Below are 19,661 nucleotides of genomic sequence, written 5' to 3'. Positions count from 1 at the left end.
TGCCTCTGAAATGTTGCAAAGTAGGTGTGTTAAGCAAAATGAAAGCACAAACACATCAAAATCAATACTTGGTCAAATGTACTTAGTTACATTCCACCTCTTCATTTAGAAATTATCAAAAATTAACATCCTACAATGCATATGAAATTGGAAGAATGCACAAAAATGGCCCAAGACAAGCAGACACTGACCAAATGCTGCCCTGCCCTGCCCTCACACACATGTTAATCATTCAGCTAATTTGGCAGGAAGTTTACAAATTGTGTCACCTCCAATGAACTCTGGATCATTCAGTCATGGTGACTCATCTCTACCTTGGTGTGACAATCTTGGCTGTTTTTGCAACAACTGTTGCTAATGCAGGTATTCTTTACACATGCATATAGAAATGTGTCCACCTTATGTATGTTTTTTTTAAGTGTTTCATGTACTGAAACTGTAATCATGAGAATTACTTTCCAGATATCAAAGTAGTCTGTGGAAAAGACTCAATAAAAATCACATGGAGGATCAATGCAGAGTTGGTGCCTTACGCGTCTCGTCTCTTCCTCGGAAGCTGCATGCCGTCTAAGTTAAATGTTCTGCCTACTGGAGAGGGGGAAGCACTGTTCAACTACAAGTTTGCTGACTGCAAATTTAAAAGACTGGTAATGTAAACACTATATTTAACTAAAATCCCCTTCTGCCTCTTTAGCGTCTATAATGAGCTGTTTTTTAACAGATGAAAGGAAAACGTCTCCTCTTCCAAAATGAACTGACTTTCAGGCCCCAGCAAAAATCAAAACCCGCTGCCTTTCTGTATCCCATCGAGTGTGTTTATAAAAGGTAGGAGTATCGTTTTGAACTAAACTCCAGTTCAAAGCTGATAGGAGATAAGAAAACATTCCCATTATATTTCAGACCTGAGGGATGGGTTCCCCCTTTCCTGAACCCTGGGTCAGGTGTATCTGAGGGTCGAGGCGGGCTGGTCTTCCACATGGCACTCCTCAATGGTGAGTTCTCACACTACCAAATACAACACGAGAATGCTCAAGACTTTTTCTAAGCCTTTTTATTCACCCCCACAGATCAACTAACAGGAGTAGCAAAAACAAATGTCATCCCCATGGGCTCATTCATGCCTATATGGGCGGCAGTGGAGCAGAAGTCCCATCAACCCTTGCTGTTGCTCATGGAGGAATGTGTGGCATCCACAACACCAGAGCTGCAGTCTGGCAGCCAGGTTTACCCCATCATTAGCAATAAGGGGTAGGGTTCAGACCATGATTTTTGTCTTTCCAATGATTGTTTTCTGGTATTAAAGTCTTATTCCTAAATTGACATACATTTCTTCAGGTGTCTTTCGGAAAGCATGAGGGGAAACTCTGTGTTCCTCCCTCGGTACCACTCGTCTGCAATCATCCTTTACCTGCAGTCCTTCAAGTTTGGTCTCGGAGAGGAGGTGAGAGGGTAAATAGTAATGGGTATTTGGAGTATTTTGTTCATAACAAACTTAATCTTTTTTTTTTTTTTTATGCTCCTCAGGTGTACATTCACTGTAAACTGGTTGCATGGGATCCGGAGGTTTTTGATGAAAGCAAGAAAGCCTGCCACTATGTAAAGGATAATGGGAGGTAATCAAAAGGGGAAAAATTAGACATTTTGGAAATACCTTTTATTCACTCTCTTGCTGAAGGTTCAATGAGAAGATCGATGCAACTGATGTAATGTGTGCCCCGCATGAATCTTGAGCCAGGAGGTGGTGATTGCAAAAGCAAAGAAGTGAATGTGTATCTCCTAAAATATCAAACTAATCACATACTTCAGTCAAATTCCCTAAACTTTAACTACAGTATAGCCTTCTTTGACTGCGCTACATTTTAGATGAAAATATCATTTTGCGCTACCATATTTATCTGACATGAATTGTGAATTACTTGCACATGGTTTCCACAAAAGAAATAAAAGTTAAACTCAATATTACATTTTCAAAGGGATGCTTCACCCCAAAATAGAAAAGTACATATTTTTTCTCTTACTTGTGGTGCTTTTATCAATCTAGATTGTTTCGGTGTGAGTTGCTGAGTGTTTGAGGTAACAGCCGTAGAGATGTCTGCTTTCTCTCAAACATAATGGAACCAGATGGCACTCAGCTTGTGGTGCTCCAAAGCGCCAAAAAAATACATTTGAAAAACTCAACAGCAAAGTCTCTTTCCAAAAAATCATGACCTGGTTACTCAAGATAATTCACAGACATTGTTGTGAGCAGTTTCATGTCGGAACTGTTTTCTTTTTACCGAACTACATCCACTAATTGTATTCCTGCACAGAAGATAGAGTGCATCTACTTGTGAAGGATGGCACGAGATGTAATAATTATTGGCGTGATCCTCAGTGGAGCTGTTAGCTAGCTCAATGGTGCACAATGAGCTAGCAATAGATGCAGACGTCCTTCTGCACAGTGATACAGTTGGTAGGTGTAGTTTGTTAGAAAGAAAACAGTTTCTGCAGGAAGCTACTCACATCAAGGTATGTGAATTTTCTTGACGAACCAGGTCATGATTTTTTGGAAAGAGACATTGCTGTTGAGTTTTCCGAATGTATTTTTTGGGTGCTTTGAGCAGCACAAACCAGTGCCATTTTGTTCCATTATGTTGGAAAGAAGGCAGACATCTGTACGGCTGATATCTTTAACACTCAGCAACTCGCACTAAAGCAATCTAGGTTGATGAACAGTACTACAGGTAAGAGGAGAACTGCTTTTGAGAATAAAACACCCCACCAGAATGTAGAGCAGCAAATTGTAATGGCTTCAACTGTATTTTTACCTGAATGCGTTTTTCACGGAAAAAATGTCATTATTCCTTTTATTCTGTATATATGGAAGTTGTTTTTTCTAATCAGCACCACGCTGATATAATGACCCTGCACAATTGCTCCTTTCTCAGATGGGAACTACTAGATGACCCCTTTCAGAGCTCTGTCTGTAGCTGCTGTGATTCAACCTGCAAGTCCCGCTCCAAAAGAGGAGTTGAATTGGGTATCACTTTTCTGCCAGCTTGGATGTTTTTAAATTATTTTCACTCCATGAAATCATAATCTTTTTTTTTTCCTCTTCCCTTTCAGAATCCCACGGCTTTAGTCACAATTCAGTTTTGGGGCCCCTTATCATAATGGATCCGTCTGACTCAAAGACCCACAATGTATCTGGGGTGTCTGTAACTACAGCTGAGTCTCAGGTGTAATGAGGACCAATACTGTTTAAGGTCTTTGTCCTAAAACTGGAAGTTTTTTTTAAACACTTGATATAAGGTTTAATGTTTTCAACATTTTCTCAACAGGAGGCCCAGTCTAAGATAATGGACTCTATGAACATGCACAACAGAGGGGCTGATACTAGATGACTTCAGACTCATGACTTGGAAGACATTGGAACATAAGTTTTACGTGATCTCAATTTAAACTGTTAGCAGATTAATCCATCTTAAACCCTCTGTACAAATAAAGCTGGTGCAGACTCCTGTGAGGTTCTGTTATTGTATTTGACTTCAGTCATAAAATACAAGTATCCAGACTCAATATAAAGTCATAGTCACAGTCTTAATGTAAGCTGTAACATACTACACCATTTCTGATTTCTTTCTGTCCATATTGTAAATGTCACAGCTAGTGAACTCATAATCTCTCCTAGTTTATCACAGTATTTTACATTTATTAGCCGTTTCAAGGCAACTGACTCCAGATAACCTTCAAATGTTCGCTCTATAATTAAGAGTACTTATTTTAGTTCTCTCTGTGAGGCTAGACTGTCTCATTTACCATCAGTTATGTGGTCTTCAGACCCATCTTTATGGGCCTTGTAATTTAGAGGATCTAGCCCCTGAATTTGGACATAGCCATTTTTCTTGTACTAAATACCCCCATTTTTTTCTTGAGCCCAAGCTGCAAATCCCACCAAAAAATTTTGATTACTTATTACATGCTGAGGTAGCATTTCTACAAATCATGTATGGGTCATTTTTCAACTATGGTCCATTTTGGTCTGCAAGCTTACAAAACCTTACACATTTAGAGAAATGTATTTATACACTATTTCCAGTAATACAACACTGACATTGTCAATTCCATATGTCTTTTCCATCACAATAAACAAAGTGATGAAAAGGACTGTTGTAGAAATGACATTTTCTATATCTCATATGTTAACTTTCTATGTCTAAGTGTTAGCATTAAATATATTTCAAAAATTTCATGTAAAATGTTTTTATTTGTGCGTTAAAGAAAAAAAAATGAGCTGTTTAGAAACATTTAACAAAAACTGACCTTGATTTCTTCTTATTTCTGTTCCCTACATGGAGCCAACTGTCCTCCAGCCATGTGCTCTAATGTCAAATGACTATTGCTGTGGTCACAAACCCCAACAGCAATCTCCCTGAATTAACATTTTGCAGCATGTGGTGGAAATAATAACCCCAAGGGACAGGTTTTCTTTGTTTGAAAAAAAAAAAAAAAAAAAAAAATCTCCCCCAAAAAATGACCACACCTAACAGGCCATTTTTTTATACAACGAAAATAATGATCAATCTATTGTGTAATCTTTGTGAGTGGTGTCAAGTAAGTGTGACAAAAGTGTGTTTTTCTTATTTCTGCCACAGACACAAAAATCACAATAGTTGAAGAATCACAGGTATTTGGATATAATACATATGAAAGTGATCTAACTATAAAAACAGATTTTCTTACTTTCTGTCCATAAATATAAAATCAAAAGAGAGAGATCTGAGTGCAAGGTCAAGTGTTTACAGAGTAAAAAGATGACTGCGTAAAAAAGCAACTTCACACTGATGTAACTCATACTGAAACTCTTTGTACTGATATAGTTCCCTGCCTGCTGCATGGTTGCAAGGGAGGTTACTAGTAAAAAAAAAAAATAGTTTGACGTTGATGTTGTCTGGTTACCGTGCTTCCTCACCTTGCATATCAGTGGGATTCTAACATACTAACAACAGTTATATCATAAGGATCAAACACATTTCAATGTGTTCCACAAAATGCGACATCTGTTAACATGCAGCTGATAAAGCTATGTCAAAGTGAAATGGGTCTAATGTGTGATGTAATGAGCGGCTCTCCAGGCTGTAATTTGTCTGACGGCAGCTGCACCTGAGACAGTTGACACACACCAGGTGAAAGAGGTTTTCTTGATAAATGCCTCCACAGTCACAACTAATAAAAGCACCCACAGTGTCAGTAGCAAGTATTCAGTCATGATGGCTTTCTTTTGGCAAGGTGCACTGCTTTTGAGCCTGGCAGCCTCCATGTCAGTATACGCAGGTAATATTGCAGCAAAATGCAGGACATTTCATGTTATTTTAGTATCCTTACCTCAAACTGTTTGGGTAGCAACTTGAGGCCATTGCATTGTATCCCCTACAGACATGAAACTGGATTGTAGGCCAGATTTTGTGACGGTGGTGTGGACAGAGAGCAGATCCCAAGCTGATCTTTCACTGTTTCGTCTGGGTAACTGTTTCCCCACCAGCATCTCAGCCAGGGAGGCTGTTTTCAGTGTGGATTTCAATGATTGCAACTTCAGGCGAATGGTGAGTAGCATATATGTACCTGCAGTCAGAGCCCAGTTCATTTGCTACAGCTTTGTCTCTCTCGTAGGTTACTGGGGATCAGCTGATCTACACCAATGATCTGACCTATATTTCCCCTCCTGATTCTCACATTCTCGCTTTCACACACCCAGTTGTCTGTGCGTATGAGAGGTGGGTGTACTTCAACAGCAAGTAAAAATGAGCAGACCATACCTAAGGAGTTCTGTAGTTGCATGTGTGAGTACAGCAACTGCTGCCATTAATCTACTGTTTCTAATACAGGCCCAAAGACTGGTACCCTCTGATTTATGACCCAGTGTTTCAGACATATGGTCAAGGAGATCTAGTGTTCCACATTGGACTCATGAATGGTGGGTGTAAAGCATGACCTCACTGGAAATGGCAGCTCTCACAGTGACTCCTGTAACTGAATGACTCATCTGTTTACTGCTGCAGATGACTTCTCAGGCCCCGCTGAATCTACTAGCTTTCCTCTGGGCTCCTTCATTCCCATCATGGCTAGTGTGGCGCAGAAGACCCATCAGCCCTTGCTGCTGCTTCTTGAGGAATGCGTCGCGGCTTCCACACCTGAGCTGCAGCCTGATAGCAGCATATACCCGATAATCACCAATAAGGGGTACTTATGTGACACTGGCAATAAGCACTGACTCGCTGAAGTTTTGGTCCAGACACTGGAAATGACAGATGCTCTTTATCCACACAGATGTCTTGTGGACAGTATGATTTCACGCTCAAAATTCGAACCAAGGCAAAAATCATCAGAGATCCACCTGTCCCTTCAAGCCTTCAGGTTTGCTCTCGGAGAACAGGTAAACTAACATCATTCTATAAATTTGCAAGTTTGCTATAGATGCAGGGCTTTATTGTGGAAACTTTGTCTTGCAACCTTGCTTCTAAACTCCCATCAACAGGTGTTTATCCACTGCACACTTGTGGCTTGGGATCCCAGTGGTCTTGACAACACCAAGAAGGCCTGCCACTATGTCAAAGAGCAGGGGTAAAAATGTCACTTGTTCGTTTTTTCTTTTACATAAGGTCTGAGCTGTTCAGCATTGGTTAGTCTTCTGATGCTGCAGACAGATCCCAGCATTAAACACTTGCAACATGTTTGATTGTAGATTAAAATCAGAGCTCTATCCTCTTTTCTCATCCAATCTCTGAACTCAGTTGGGAACTGCTGGACAACCCTTCATATAGCAACCTTTGTGACTGCTGTGAATCCAGCTGCAAGTCCAGGAGGATGAGGAGTATAGCAACAGGTATTTGTACAACTTCTTCTTTTATTAAACTTCTCATTGTACTGTGCTAATTAGACCTTTGTTTTTATATAACAGGAAAGCATGGAATAGTACAAAAAGCAGTCCTTGGGCCGCTTACCATCACTGATGTGAATTCCTGAAGTATCACCAAGGTGAACAAGTTTTGTTTTTTTTTTAATTTTACATTGCAATTTATATTTATCAACAGCCACTTTATTTCTTTTGTTCACCCAACAGGAATGGATCCATCTTGCAGACTGGTTCCTTCAATCTGAATTGGGTTTTTATTCTTGGTTAAGCTTCCTAAAGCTTGATGCCTGTCTCTTTGCATTTCAGATTGTAATGTGGCCATTAAAGATGTATCAAACAACTAAACTTGGACATTCTTTCAATTCAATTTCTTAATATTTGAGTTGACTGCCATGGTCTTGACAAAGATTCATTATGTTCTAGTCCTTTTGATCTTTGATTTCTAGGTAAAACTGCAGTGCTGCACACAACTGGTCAGCAACTTCATACAAGGACATAACGCTAACAGTTATTTCAACTAACTTAAGTGTAGAGCTGTCTAAAACATGATCAAGGTTATTCCCAAGGTGACATAATGTATACTTTAGTTTCTGTCAGACATTTGTGGGATGGGCTGCAATCGCAGGAAACTATAGGTGGCATAATATGCAGTTAATGATTCCTAAAACATCTTGATACTCCAGCAGGTCTATTCAAGGCTCTTAACCATCTGATGGTTTATAATAATTATGATATGTAAACAACTGCTGTGTGGTTTATTCATGCCAACAATTGTTAGAAAGCAACGCTTGTTGCGGTTCCATTTTAATGTGGCCCATTTCAGGATACAACCACAGCAGGTTCAATAAACACTTGTCAGACAACCAACAAATGGTTAACTCATTACAAAGCCTCAATCATAATCCACATTCCAGTGGGACTGGTCCTCCATACCTTCGCAAAGGTCCAGACGATATAAATCCAGTGAAATATTTAGTCCAAACACTATCACATTCATAGATATCCCCTGGCTGCCATTGCATCATTTTGAAGTTCATATTTCTCCATGTGTTGTCCATTCTCCAGTTTGCATTTAAATATGGCAACACCTATCAAAATGGCAGCTGAACTTTGTCCTTTAACTGACACCTCACTTGAGCCAACAGGAGCTTCCATGTTCTCTCCACAGCCTACAATACCCAGCGAGAGCCTGCGTTGAGAGGAAGGGACTGCCTCCTGGGGTTCAGAGCTAGCCGATAGTAAGAAGCTGGTCTGATAACTCGGAGGTCTTGTGGCCAAAGACAATCATGACCTTGAGTTTTGAACCTGTAACTTTTACTAGACAGTAATAAATGTACATAAATAGAAAGTAAATGGCTCCTGTTTTTTTTTTTTTTTTTTTATCAATTACATTTTTCTAGAAGCGTTTTTATATACACCTGTCCATTAAGTTATTTACTCATATTTACACGTTCAGTACATTGTTTTACCATCTTTTTTCAGAAGAACCTGAGGAAAAGTGTTATTTTCTGTACTGATCTAATTTAAATTTGGACTATGTGAGGCTTCATGCTATAATCTGTTTTCCAGCTAATAAGTTCCAGCAGCAGCATGCATCTTCAAGAAAACCTTTAGACAGAAATTAAAAAAAAAATTAAAAAAAAACCAGAGGAAAAAAAAGTATTTCAGTACGCTAAGACTTATATTACTCAATGATGATTCTGACTGTTGGGCAAAAACGTATAAGTGTTACCTTTCAAGCGAACATAAAATGAAATAAGAGCAATTTTCAGTTTACCTTGAGGTGAATTTTGTACGATAAGAGGCCATACAACATTTTGCTAAAAACATTACGGGTAAAATGGGCTTTATTCAGAACTACAAAAATGTATAATGACACATTAAATTGCTTATTTAAACGCTTGCCCCAATGTTGCAGTAGGTTGACCCCTTTCATTTTAATTTCATTGTTCCATCATGTTCAGCATACTCATTCTAAATTGCCAGCTGTTTCTAAGTATGTAATCTAGTCTCTTAACCTTATCCACACCAGCACTAATATAGTTGACGACTAAAGAGCAAAAGATTAATGATTAAGCTGCATGGTGAAATTATCTAGAAATTGGAAACAGAATGAGCAGGGCATGGAGTGGTGCAACAGGTGGCCTGGTGCTGTTTGTTTTGGATGACCAGCATAAATAAGATAAGCATTCAAAGAGTAAATACATTTCATGTCATACTTACTTACAGGTACATTCAGTATTACATTTTAAAAATCCAAATATGATAGGCTACATGGTTCAAAATGTTTTTACAGCCAAAATACACAGTTTCTTAATTTTAATTCACATGATGACCTAATGTGATTTATTGTCTAAATTAAAAAGCTGGCATATTTATGACACTGATAAAAGTTACCCCTTAATGTGATTGCAAGCCTACCATAGCCTACTGTTACTAGCATATTAATATTTTGATTTCAACCATGATTTTAACAGACTGAAGGTCTTCGTCTCTCGGCCAATCAGAACAGAGAACGAGAGCCGCTCTTTATGCGCAGGGGCGGGACAGCCGAGCTAGCTAACTGAAACTGTAACATCTGTATAAGGAGAAAACTTCAACTATTTCTGAGCAGCCTTACAGGAAATATTAGCAAGGTAACAACAGTGAAAGGGCATATATCTTCAATTCAACATGTAATGAAAGTTTTGAGTCAGTTTCTTACCTTCTGTTTGTCAGTTTGTCAACAAATTAAGCTAACTAGCTAACGTTAGCTAGCAAACACTTTGTAGCTAACACAATATAACGTTACTGTTAGCATTGTGGATGGGTAGCCAACTTTGTCTTCACTTTAGGCTGTTCTGCTGTTCAGTGTGTGTGTGTGTGTGTGTGTGTGTGTGTGTGTGTGTGGGTGTGGGTGTGGGTGTGTGTGTGTGATGTGCCATTGCAGAATAGAGGGCCCCAAGGAAAGCATTTTTTGTGGGCCATTGTGGAAGTTAGCATTAAACTGGTTCACTTGTCAACAATAAAATGATTTTTGAAGCCTAAACGTAATTACTAGAGGTAAAAAGCTAATGTTGGGCTACAAACAAACTGCACTTCGTTCACATAACCTAACGTCACCACCATAACAAGACTGTAAAGCAGCTTGGCTTGCAGATGTTCTGTTGTCTCATTTGGCCACTTGTTAGCAGCCGCCCTTTTTAAGACACATAGAGACACATGGGGTATTTACTGACATATTTTATGTTCAAATCAATTAACCCATTCAAAAAACCCATTGACTTTGAGACTAAGGAACCATGAGTGGTAAATAAATGAACTCATTTCCAGGTTTTAGGACTAGTAATTCCTGGGGTACTCTGTTAGGCCTACCTAATGCTAAAATGGTTGAATTATATTAGTTTGATGATTTTACATTGTATTTCTTGTGGGCAAAAAAAAATCCAGTATTGTTAAGCCCCAATGTCATAAAAAAGTTTAATATTAACATTTATTTACATACTGGTGCACTACACAGCCAAAAATATGTTGACACCTGACACCATGTCATTTCAAAACCATGAGCATTAATATGCCGCCAGAAGTCTCCATTCATCTGGGCAGACTTTCAACAAGATTTTGTAACCTGGCTGGAGGGATTTGCGCCCAGTCAGCCAAGAGAGCGTTTGTGACACGGGCGACTGACGTTGGGTAATAAGGCCTGGCTTGCAGTTGGCGTTGTGCTTTGTCCCACAGGTGTTGTACGGGGATGAGGTCAAGTTCTTTCACACCAGACTGGGAAAACCATTTCTTGATAGACCTGGTTTTGTGCTTGGGATGTCATGTGTCCGGTCATGTTGAAATGGAAAAAAGGTCCAAGACAGGAAGTCCAAGCCAGTAAAACAAACCGTACTAAAAGTACAAAAAAGTATGTGACCAGGGGTGTCCACTTACTTATGGACATATTAGCATAACATTTATTGTTTCATAGTCACATTTTTGTATTGTACTCTTGTGTTTGCAGAGGAGGGAAACCCAAGGGCTAAAAATGGACTGGTTCCACTGTAATCAGTGCTTCACAAAGAGAGGGTCGAAGTTTGCAGTGTCCAGCTGTGGCCACATCTGTTGTGAAGCATGCATTAAATCTAGTAGGACAATTGTACACACTACTTGAATCTGCCTCCAATTTTTAACAATAATTATTTAAAAGAATGGCTCAAATTAGACTGTTTCAGGCTGGTTATGCCTCTTGTAATTATGTTTTTCCCACAGAGCAGTGCACTGTATGTGGGGCCAGCTGCAGTTATCTGCCCATCACAGATGAGGTTAGTGAGTTTGACATCTTCAGGTTAGTGTCTTATGCCACCAACAGAGAATTACCTTATTTTACACTCCCAACTTATTTTGTCTGCACAAATTTTCTATTTCAGATGAAGCCACAGGAAAAGGTGTTCTTTAAGGACCCCGTGAAGCTCATCCAGTCACGGCTGGAGCATATTTCACAGGTCTGTCTCCACTGTGCAGCGGTCACCCAAGCTCCCACTATCCCACTGTCCTTTTTAATTGCTATACAGGGATGTTAAATGTCAAAGCAGCCAGTCAATAACCAGTCAGTGAGTCATTCAGCAAGAGACTGCTTAATTTGTGACTTTGACAAGATTAAAAACATCCCAAATGGTCATCATCATTTGGGAATCCCTGAGCTACAATCCAGAGGCCAAAGTTGATTTACATAATGTTTTATTGTCACTCATGCTCCCCAGATTGCGCTTTTTCAGCAGACACAGAGGGAGAAAGTCATAGAGCACTTCAAGCGCAAGTCTGTTGAACTGGAAAGGCATCTCAAGGAAGTCACTGAGCAGGGCTACAGGTGATTTCAATATCTGCTATTGTTCCTCTGTGGCTGTTTAAATAAAACACCCGATTGCAACACTGTTCTTCCCGAATCTGTCATCATTAGGCAACTCTCTGAGCTGAAAAGAGAGAACGCTGACTTAAAAAAGCAGCTTTCAGAGCTAAAAAGAGAGACTGATGATTTGAAAAGGCCACTTTCTCAGCGTAGGGTAAGTGTTCCAGACATCTAATAAAGAAAAATTTCATTTCAAAAATGCCAATGTTTGTGTAATAAATTACATATCTAATTTAGCTTGTGCACTTTGTGTTTGCCACAGGTTTCTCCAGGACAGTTTCCTGCAGATGGGTAAAACAAATTTACATTTCAGGACTATCCTGTTTAATAACAAACTTTCCAGGATTAAAGTTTTTAAAATAATTGAGAAATAACTTTTTCCTCTCATATATAGTACCCAAAGGATGTCACTCCCTGTAGCTGTCACCTCCCCAGGTAAACCCAGTGATTTATGTTGAATTGTTACAGGAAATGTTTTTTGCATTGTTGGTCCATTTCAGATTTTTTGATTCAAGTTGATGACGAGTGTGTGCATGTTTTCTTTTGCCAGTTACCCGTCATTCAAGAACTATGGGGTATGTATTGCATTGTCATGCTCTGGTGGACTTAATTTGGTATTTGCAACATTATTACATTTCTACACTCAGTGAAATGATTGCAAAATATTTTATGCTCAAACATGTTGTCTGGGTCTCAGTTACGTAGGCTCAGCAGAATTGCAGGGGTGGGCCAGAGACACAGGTCCCAGTCTGTCTGCCCTCAGAGTAAGTCTTGCTGTTACTGGCTCCATTTAAGGTTTTGTAAACCTACTACACATTAGTGTTATGAAAAACTTAACTAAATAGCTTTTACCAGCTTTACTAAAGGTTTCATTTAATCATCTTGGTCAGCGGGAAGAATTTGTCCTGTAATAGACCAAATCATGTGCTGTGCTTATTTTATATACTATATCGCTTTGCCAGTGTCTTTGATCAACCAAATCTACCGGCATGGAAACTACGCAGTGTACTGCTGTGGATGGTGGCTGCAGCAAAACATATTTTTGCCAACTGGAAAAATTCATATAAGTTGAAGTTTACACTATATTTGGAATATTTTCACCACTTTACCTTAAAAACTGAGCAGCGATAGACCAGCAACTTCTATGTTCTGCAAAGTAAAATGACTGTTTTTGTCAGTTGAGTCTGGTGGCTTTGAGATAATGGCATCAGTTCCCATTGGAAAAGGCTGTCTGATGGCAAGGTAAAGCGGTGAAAACATTCTTAGTATAACATACACATAAACTGATATTTATTTGGGCCATATCTTCACTGGTTAAAAAGTAACCAGTTGGGGCAGCATTTGCTTAGTGCTGTTTCATTTTATGTACCTGATGTGGGGGTTCTATCCAAAAGTTATTGTTAACACACATTGTGATACGGTCTAATAAGAAGATGCCGTCTCCAAGACAGCGCATTCAAAGATGAAGACTGAGATGTGCTTGAAACTTCTTTAGGAAGCTAGACTAAAATTAAGAAGGTCAAGAATAAATCCTCACACTCTGTAACAATTACACATACACAGACCAGGTACTCACTGGTACTCTTAAATACTCAACTGTAAACTTTGTATACAGCAGAGTGGAAATGTCATTTAGTTTTATCTTTTTTACATAAAATAAACACTTGAAACTCTTTCCCTTATTTTTGTCAGACTCCTGGATCAGCTACCTCTGTTTCAAGCCACAGTTCTCTTCATGAACATGTACACAGTAAGTGTTGCTGCAAAGACACTTTTGTAGCCCAACCATAGGTTCTGTGATTAAACTGGATACACTATACTTAATCAAGTTAGAAATTAAATGCATTTTACAGTATATTTAATAAAAAATCCTCTTACTTCTGTTTTATAAAGGAACACCCACATCCTTTAACACCCCTACAAGGTAAGAGATTCCCTCCAAGAAACTTTTGACATGAAACGTCACATTTTTACATCTTCTTAATGGAAAGATTTTTTTTTTCATACAATGGCTGAGTCAGTCCATTTCTGTCTTCCTCAGAGCTCAGCATCGGACTCCTAATGTTTTCCAGTTACAGTTTATGAGTGGATTGTCAATACAGTCACCCAGGCATTAATGGACATGGCCCCTAACAATTCTGGGGACATTTTCAGGAGTCTTTGGCCACATATCTGTTCGACAGGACTGTCATATCTGACAATTAAGTGTTTGCCCAGTTAACAGTTGGCACCAGTGACGAATGTTACAGATGTTGTACTGATGTTATTATATGGTTCCTCTGTTCATGAATTAATCTATCAAATTATCATATTATCTTGTCTTTGGGTAACTAATGGTCGTTTTCTGGCAATATAATTTTTAGCATCACTTTATATGAGAGGCATTTCTTCAGATTGCTTTATGCTCACAACAGAGAATTTACATTGCCAAAAAAATAAATTTGATCAGTTTGAATCAGTTGGAATCATTACAGCACACACGCAGAAAAACTTGTGCTAGCACACATGATTAGAAAGGCAAATCCTTTACTGGTTTCCAGTGACACATTTGTGCAAATGAGAAATGTTTCAAGCAGGAAAAAATACATCAAAAACATCTGTAAAGGAAGACGCTAAGCATTACGGAAATGACAGCATGACACTCGCATTAACTTTTCATTACTAAGAGACTGACAAAACACATGATGTACAGTGATGGACACTGCTTTACAGCCACTCTGGTTATCTACCCTTTATCCAGACATTTCTAATTAACTAAGCTCCATTTAAAGCCCACTTCACCCCCTGCAAGGTCTACAAGTACTTTAGAGTGTGGAGTTTTTACTGAAATGATAACTTGAATGTATGTTTGTGCTATAATTCATAATCTGAGTGAACAGAAAGGTAATTTTTCTTTGGATTTAAAACCCTTTGCTACTTGTACAGTACGTGGAGTCCCATCCATTATCTTGTCTAGTTTGTCTAGATTATAAACCATCAAGTCACACCCTACATCTATTAAGACAAAAGATATATAAAAATACTGACTGACTTAATGAGTGCAAATCAGAACTGAAGCTGGCAATTCTGACATCTGTGTGATGTTGATGTGATTGCAGCTTTCTTTGTACTATTATCCTTTACTATTAAAAAGGTGCAGTGAAATGCAAATGACAAAGTATTCAAATAAGTAAATTAACTTTTACAGCAGAGCATCTAAAGGAAAATCAGGGAATGTGTCTCAGAAATATGCTGTAGACATTAGTAGAATTAGATGTACCATGCTGTATTCAAAAGGCATGATATTAGGTTTCAGTGTTAAGGGTTCAAGAATGACACGGTTTAGTTAGGAACTAATATTGTGTGAAAGAATTGGATTTAAAGAATATGGCAGCAGGCTGTAAAACCAAAGTGCAAGATGTCAATTCAAAGTGTACATGTCCAGTGTGCTTTTCATGACAAGGAATTATTGGCTGTAAAGGAATGATTACACACAGTGATCAGTCAACAAATTCATCAACACTGACGTTTTTCTGGAGCAGTTTCTTATCTGCTTTAGTCAGGTACCAGAAGTACAACCAGTTTAAATTATACTGCTACAATAGCATACTGAAAGTTCTGTAGTAGTGATATCTAAACAAAAATATTAAGCTTAAAAAAAATATAGCAAACCAGTGTAGAAGTTACTGTCCTATTTACAGCAACACGGGCAGCACAATTATAATTCAAGTCCAAAATATATTAGGATAAGCAGGAAATGCAGCATATATAAAAACACAAGCCTCACTTTGAGCTTGCACTGGGAAGACCGGGTGTTACAAACCTGCTGAATTAAAGCAATTTAAACCAAAGTAATAACTATGCTTGTTGGTGCAAAGGATTTGAAGAGCACTCCACCAACTTTCTGAAATGTTCTTAAGTCTGGTTCCAGTGTCTTAATCAGCAACAATGGGTTCTTGGTCAGTCCCCCCAACATCCTGAGCTGCGAACCAATCTCGCACTTGCTGGTAGCTCATTCTTGATTTCTTGCATAGAGAGTCAAGGTCTTTTTCATGTAGTGAGCCTGTTGAAAGGTAATATGTTACCAATGGCTGGACATCCGGGTAATCTGCAGTTGTTGCATTTGCTTGAGATTTTCGTTTCCGGCTACCCCCAGGCCGAGATGATGTCCCACCTCCGTTAGTTAAACCACTGCTACTTTGCTGGGCTGCAAGTTCTGCCAAAAACTGGTCGCGGACCCCCTTCACCCAGCGCAGCTGGCCGTTTTTCACAGCATACCGTGTGTCCCCAAACCACTGAATAACATCTGCCCGGGGTAAACCTGTAAGCTTAACAAGTTCAGTGTAATCTTCACTCTTGGGCCACTGGCAGCGTAAGAAGTGCTGCTTCAACATATCTAACTGCTCCTTGGTCTTTCTTGGTCGCCCAGCTGGAGTGAGGGCAGGGGATGTGGATGAGGGAGCCCCTGCAATGTGTAAGGGTGTTTGTGAGGGACTGGCTTTGGCTGAGTGGGCTGACTTCTTTGATGTGCTGATGCTGTTTGAAAGCGGTTTATTGGGTGAGGCAGTCAGTGGTGGGCTGCCAGAGGGGGAAGAGTGGGGAGAGGACCTTGTTATACCCGATGGTTCCTGTGGAACATCTGGCTCAATCTTGCAGGTCTTGGTCAGTTGTAAGGGTTGCTCTTCACTTAAATCCTCGTCTTTAAAACTGTCCCCATCACCAGAAAGCTCCTCCATAACCTCATATCCTTCTGCTTCATGGACCCTTTCCCCAAATGCTTCAAGGCTGTTTGACAAAAAGGTCTGAAAGAAATGTGAATTTCTAATCCCATTGCTACGGGCTCCCTCCTGACCCTTCACCCCGTTTAGTTGACTTGTCTTCTGTGTGGTAAGTGGGAGAGGTTGAATTTGTTGATCATGTTTACCTCCAGCGTGCTGAGAGTAGTTCTGGGCTGCAGCAAGGCTTCCTCGGCCCACCCTAAGCTGGTAGCGGCTGTCACTGAACCATTTACGAATGTCATTGCGGCTCAACCCTGTTTCTTCCTGCAAACGTCTGAGCTCTGCCTCCGCAGGCCAATTCTCTCTCAGAAAGCTCTTCCGAAGGGCAGCGAGTTGAGCTTTAGACTTTTTGTAGCGCCCATGACGGTTCTGTCGTGCCGATGACTCTGAAAGGTCAAGGGAGACATCAGCTCCTGTACTTGGTGGTGTGTCCGTTGGTGGGCGGTAGAAGTATGAATCCTGAGGAGGTGGGAGGGTGGAGCTGAAGCACGGGACAGAGGGTTTGGCTGGTTTGTAGGAATCTGGTGACTCACACTTTGGTTTCTTGTTCGGGGGGGTGGAGAGAGTACGCTCAACTTCATCGCTATCCTTATCCTCAATTATCAATTCCTCGCAACTTCCGCTCTTCGTTTTGGCTTCTTCATTTGTTTCAGTAGAGTCATCACAAAGCTCAGGTACTGCCAGCTTTTGTCGTGTCTCCTCTATCTCCTCTGAGGACCAGCTGATACCATATTTAATTCTCTGAACCATAAACCACACCTTAACTTTGTCCAGTGGCAAGGCACATACCCGGGCCAGGGTGTTAACCTCACGGGATGATGGGTATGGAAATAAGTTAAAGGCTTGGACAAGCTCGGGGATTGTGTCAAGTTCACGGGTTTGATCGGACTGTGTCCATACCAATTTCAGTCCCTCTGACACTAGAGGCAGGCACACAACAGAGTTGTGGTTAGTGGTGAAACTAGCCACACCACTCGCGTTGCTTTCAGCTGAGTTGGCAGAGTGGCGCAAATCCACGGAGGAGCGTTTAACTCCAAGTTTTCCTTCACATTCTGTCTTTGTTACTTTTCCTTCAAAAGGCCCCTTCATGCTCAGAAGTTGTCCATTTCTGCCGTTATGTTCACTGTAGGCTGCCATCTGGGGTATCAAAATAGGCTCTTGCACCTAGAAAAGAAAAAAAAAACACCAATTTGTTGTTTTTAACGTGGCTCAACTGCTAAACTGTTTTCACATCACAGATAACATCACTGTAAGGAGGGGGAAAAATTCTTCTGAGGAGTATGGACAGCAATACAGACTATGATGTTTTAAGAACTTTCAGTTCTCATTCATTCTCAAAGTCAATTATCTGACAGCTGTTTCCCCTTCCCCCTCTACTTCGCACTCCTTATTCTGAACTCCCAGCGAAACTAGTCGTATACTCTGTCCAGACTGGGTTCCCCTCCCCCAACGAGTGGTGACTGACTTTTGTTTTGTGCGAGTGGGGGGATTGGGTCGCAAAGGGTGGGTGCGTGGGGAATGGGGATCTATATGAGAAATCCATCACAGTCTACTTTCTCACCCTTTCCCAGTCAGGCTTTGTTCCACTCCCAAGTTCTCAGTCCCAAAAGATGAGTGTAGCCTCTTCACAAAGGCAAATACCACAAGAGAAACCTGTGGAAGGAGAAAATGAGTGGCATTAGTCACACTCAAGTCCAAGGCTAGGCACTCTATGCACGTAAACAGTATTAAACAGCAAATTCATTCAGTCTTATCACTTGTGAAAAATGGTTTGAAAATATAATGAATATAAATGTAATTAAGCAACAGGTGATAAGCCAGCACTTAAACACACCATGATTGGAAATGTCAGTTTGGTAATCAGAAGGGTAAATACAAGGAATAGTGATTCAGACATTGTTTTAGTTTTTTTTTGTTTGTTTCTTTTTACATTTTTTACTCATTGCAGTCATTTACTAATTATACTATTTGGGTGTTTAAGACTACTTATTTAACAGTGCCTCAAAAGTAAATGTGTACTCTCCATTTAGGTGTTGCTCTTTATTTGGGACAGCAGAGGGAATATTTAGTTATGGCCGACGATTAAGGTCGGTAGAGCCACGCAAGATTCTTTGAAGTGTAGCAAAAACATTAGCAAACAAATTATGAAACCACTGTATTAGTCATAGGTGACACATTAAAATCCAAGGGAAGGAGATCATGAGGTGGCCACCCCTGTGTTTGATGTCATACTTTAATGCGCTGTAAGAGTTTATAGGTAGTATCTTTGTTTTAGTGTGACAAAAAGCTATAAAAGTTGCTCTCGGTGCCAATCACAATAGCAGCCCAGTGTCTCCCCCCTTTATGGCGTACTAACTAAAACGCTTCACACTGCACAGGCGCACTTCGCCGTCAGACACGCTTCAGTGAAACATAAAAATAAACTTACCGAAAATGCCAAAATAACCCGCTATCCCCGAGGTCCGTTAGAGCGTGGAGAAAACAAAAGAAACCAAGAGTTACCCCTCTGTCGCTCAGCTTTTTATGGCCGAAGTTTAGGGGAAGACCAGGGAAACAATACCGTGTGTCTGTCGGTTTGACCCTTGTCTTATTTATCAAGCACCTCGACGGATTACGGTCGGGATACAAAGATGCGAGGCGACCAAGTTTGTCGCCTTTCGTATGAGTTCACTCGTCGGCTGAATCCTGCCGTAAAGGGTACAAATCTCTCAATCCGTGAGATTCAGGACTGAATTCGAGTCGCCGTTACTTCGTCCTCGTCGGTCCATCCGTTGTTGCTTTTGTTCTTTAACTGAGAAGTGTTTTCGCTGTCCGGCCAGATCGAGGCGAGGCGGAGCTGAGGACCAGGAAGCCCAGAAGGCCCAACTCTCCCACAGTGACGGTGGGGTGGGTGTGCCAGTCTGGGAGAGCAGGCCATGGATTGGAGGGAGGAGGCGCCTGTATAATAAATCCGTGGCAGTAGGCTAAACATTTTCACGTCAACCACCCACCATTCGCCCCCCCCCCCCCCCCCCCCCCAATCAGGCCCACAAACATTTGGTACTATTTTCAAGTAGAATTATCATCTTAAGTTTAAACACTGAATCCATCCAATTTCTATTGTTCTTATGTGGACCCCAGGAAGACTAGCTCTGCTTTAGGG

The 19,661-nt window shown here is 40.3% G+C and overlaps 4 protein-coding genes across 4 annotated transcripts; 3 read left to right on the top strand and 1 right to left on the bottom strand.

Annotated features, from left to right (window-relative positions):
* The first annotated feature begins 296 nt into the window (after window positions 1-296).
* On the top strand, window positions 297-3,480 carry LOC126382839 (uncharacterized). The gene is made up of 10 exons (XM_050032932.1): window positions 297-363; window positions 463-647; window positions 722-825; window positions 901-992; window positions 1,068-1,248; window positions 1,336-1,441; window positions 1,525-1,613; window positions 2,928-3,019; window positions 3,106-3,218; window positions 3,321-3,480. The coding sequence occupies exons 1-10, from the start codon at window positions 297-299 to the stop codon at window positions 3,381-3,383; spliced, it is 1,092 nt and encodes a 363-aa protein (XP_049888889.1). The 3' UTR covers window positions 3,384-3,480.
* A 1,726-nt stretch (window positions 3,481-5,206) lies between these two features.
* On the top strand, window positions 5,207-7,233 carry LOC126382809 (zona pellucida sperm-binding protein 3-like). Its single transcript, XM_050032891.1, has 10 exons — window positions 5,207-5,313; window positions 5,416-5,582; window positions 5,650-5,753; window positions 5,865-5,953; window positions 6,039-6,219; window positions 6,307-6,412; window positions 6,515-6,600; window positions 6,771-6,862; window positions 6,938-7,014; window positions 7,100-7,233. Exons 1-9 carry the CDS (start codon window positions 5,247-5,249, stop codon window positions 7,000-7,002), a joined length of 957 nt encoding a protein of 318 aa, XP_049888848.1. The 5' UTR covers window positions 5,207-5,246; the 3' UTR covers window positions 7,003-7,014; window positions 7,100-7,233.
* Window positions 7,234-10,620: 3,387 nt separating this feature from the next.
* LOC126382586 (RING finger protein 212B-like) lies at window positions 10,621-14,137 on the top strand. Its single transcript, XM_050032534.1, has 11 exons — window positions 10,621-11,001; window positions 11,126-11,358; window positions 11,617-11,723; window positions 11,814-11,916; window positions 12,025-12,053; window positions 12,157-12,197; window positions 12,313-12,337; window positions 12,460-12,526; window positions 13,455-13,512; window positions 13,656-13,686; window positions 13,804-14,137. Exons 1-11 carry the CDS (start codon window positions 10,902-10,904, stop codon window positions 13,877-13,879), a joined length of 870 nt encoding a protein of 289 aa, XP_049888491.1. The 5' UTR covers window positions 10,621-10,901; the 3' UTR covers window positions 13,880-14,137.
* Window positions 14,138-14,271: 134 nt separating this feature from the next.
* homeza (homeobox and leucine zipper encoding a) lies at window positions 14,272-19,392 on the bottom strand. Its single transcript, XM_050032533.1, has 3 exons — window positions 18,948-19,392; window positions 18,081-18,172; window positions 14,272-17,683 (listed from the first exon to the last, which is right to left on the bottom strand). The coding sequence occupies exon 3, from the start codon at window positions 17,654-17,656 to the stop codon at window positions 15,677-15,679; it is 1,980 nt and encodes a 659-aa protein (XP_049888490.1). The 5' UTR covers window positions 17,657-17,683; window positions 18,081-18,172; window positions 18,948-19,392; the 3' UTR covers window positions 14,272-15,676.
* Window positions 19,393-19,661: the final 269 nt, after the last annotated feature.

Source organism: Epinephelus moara, chromosome 21 (assembly GCF_006386435.1).
Source record: "Epinephelus moara isolate mb chromosome 21, YSFRI_EMoa_1.0, whole genome shotgun sequence".
NCBI classification, from domain to species: Eukaryota; Metazoa; Chordata; class Actinopteri; order Perciformes; family Serranidae; genus Epinephelus; species Epinephelus moara.
The sequence above is the reverse complement of the archived record's forward strand: the minus strand, read 5'-3'. Positions and strand labels throughout refer to the sequence as shown.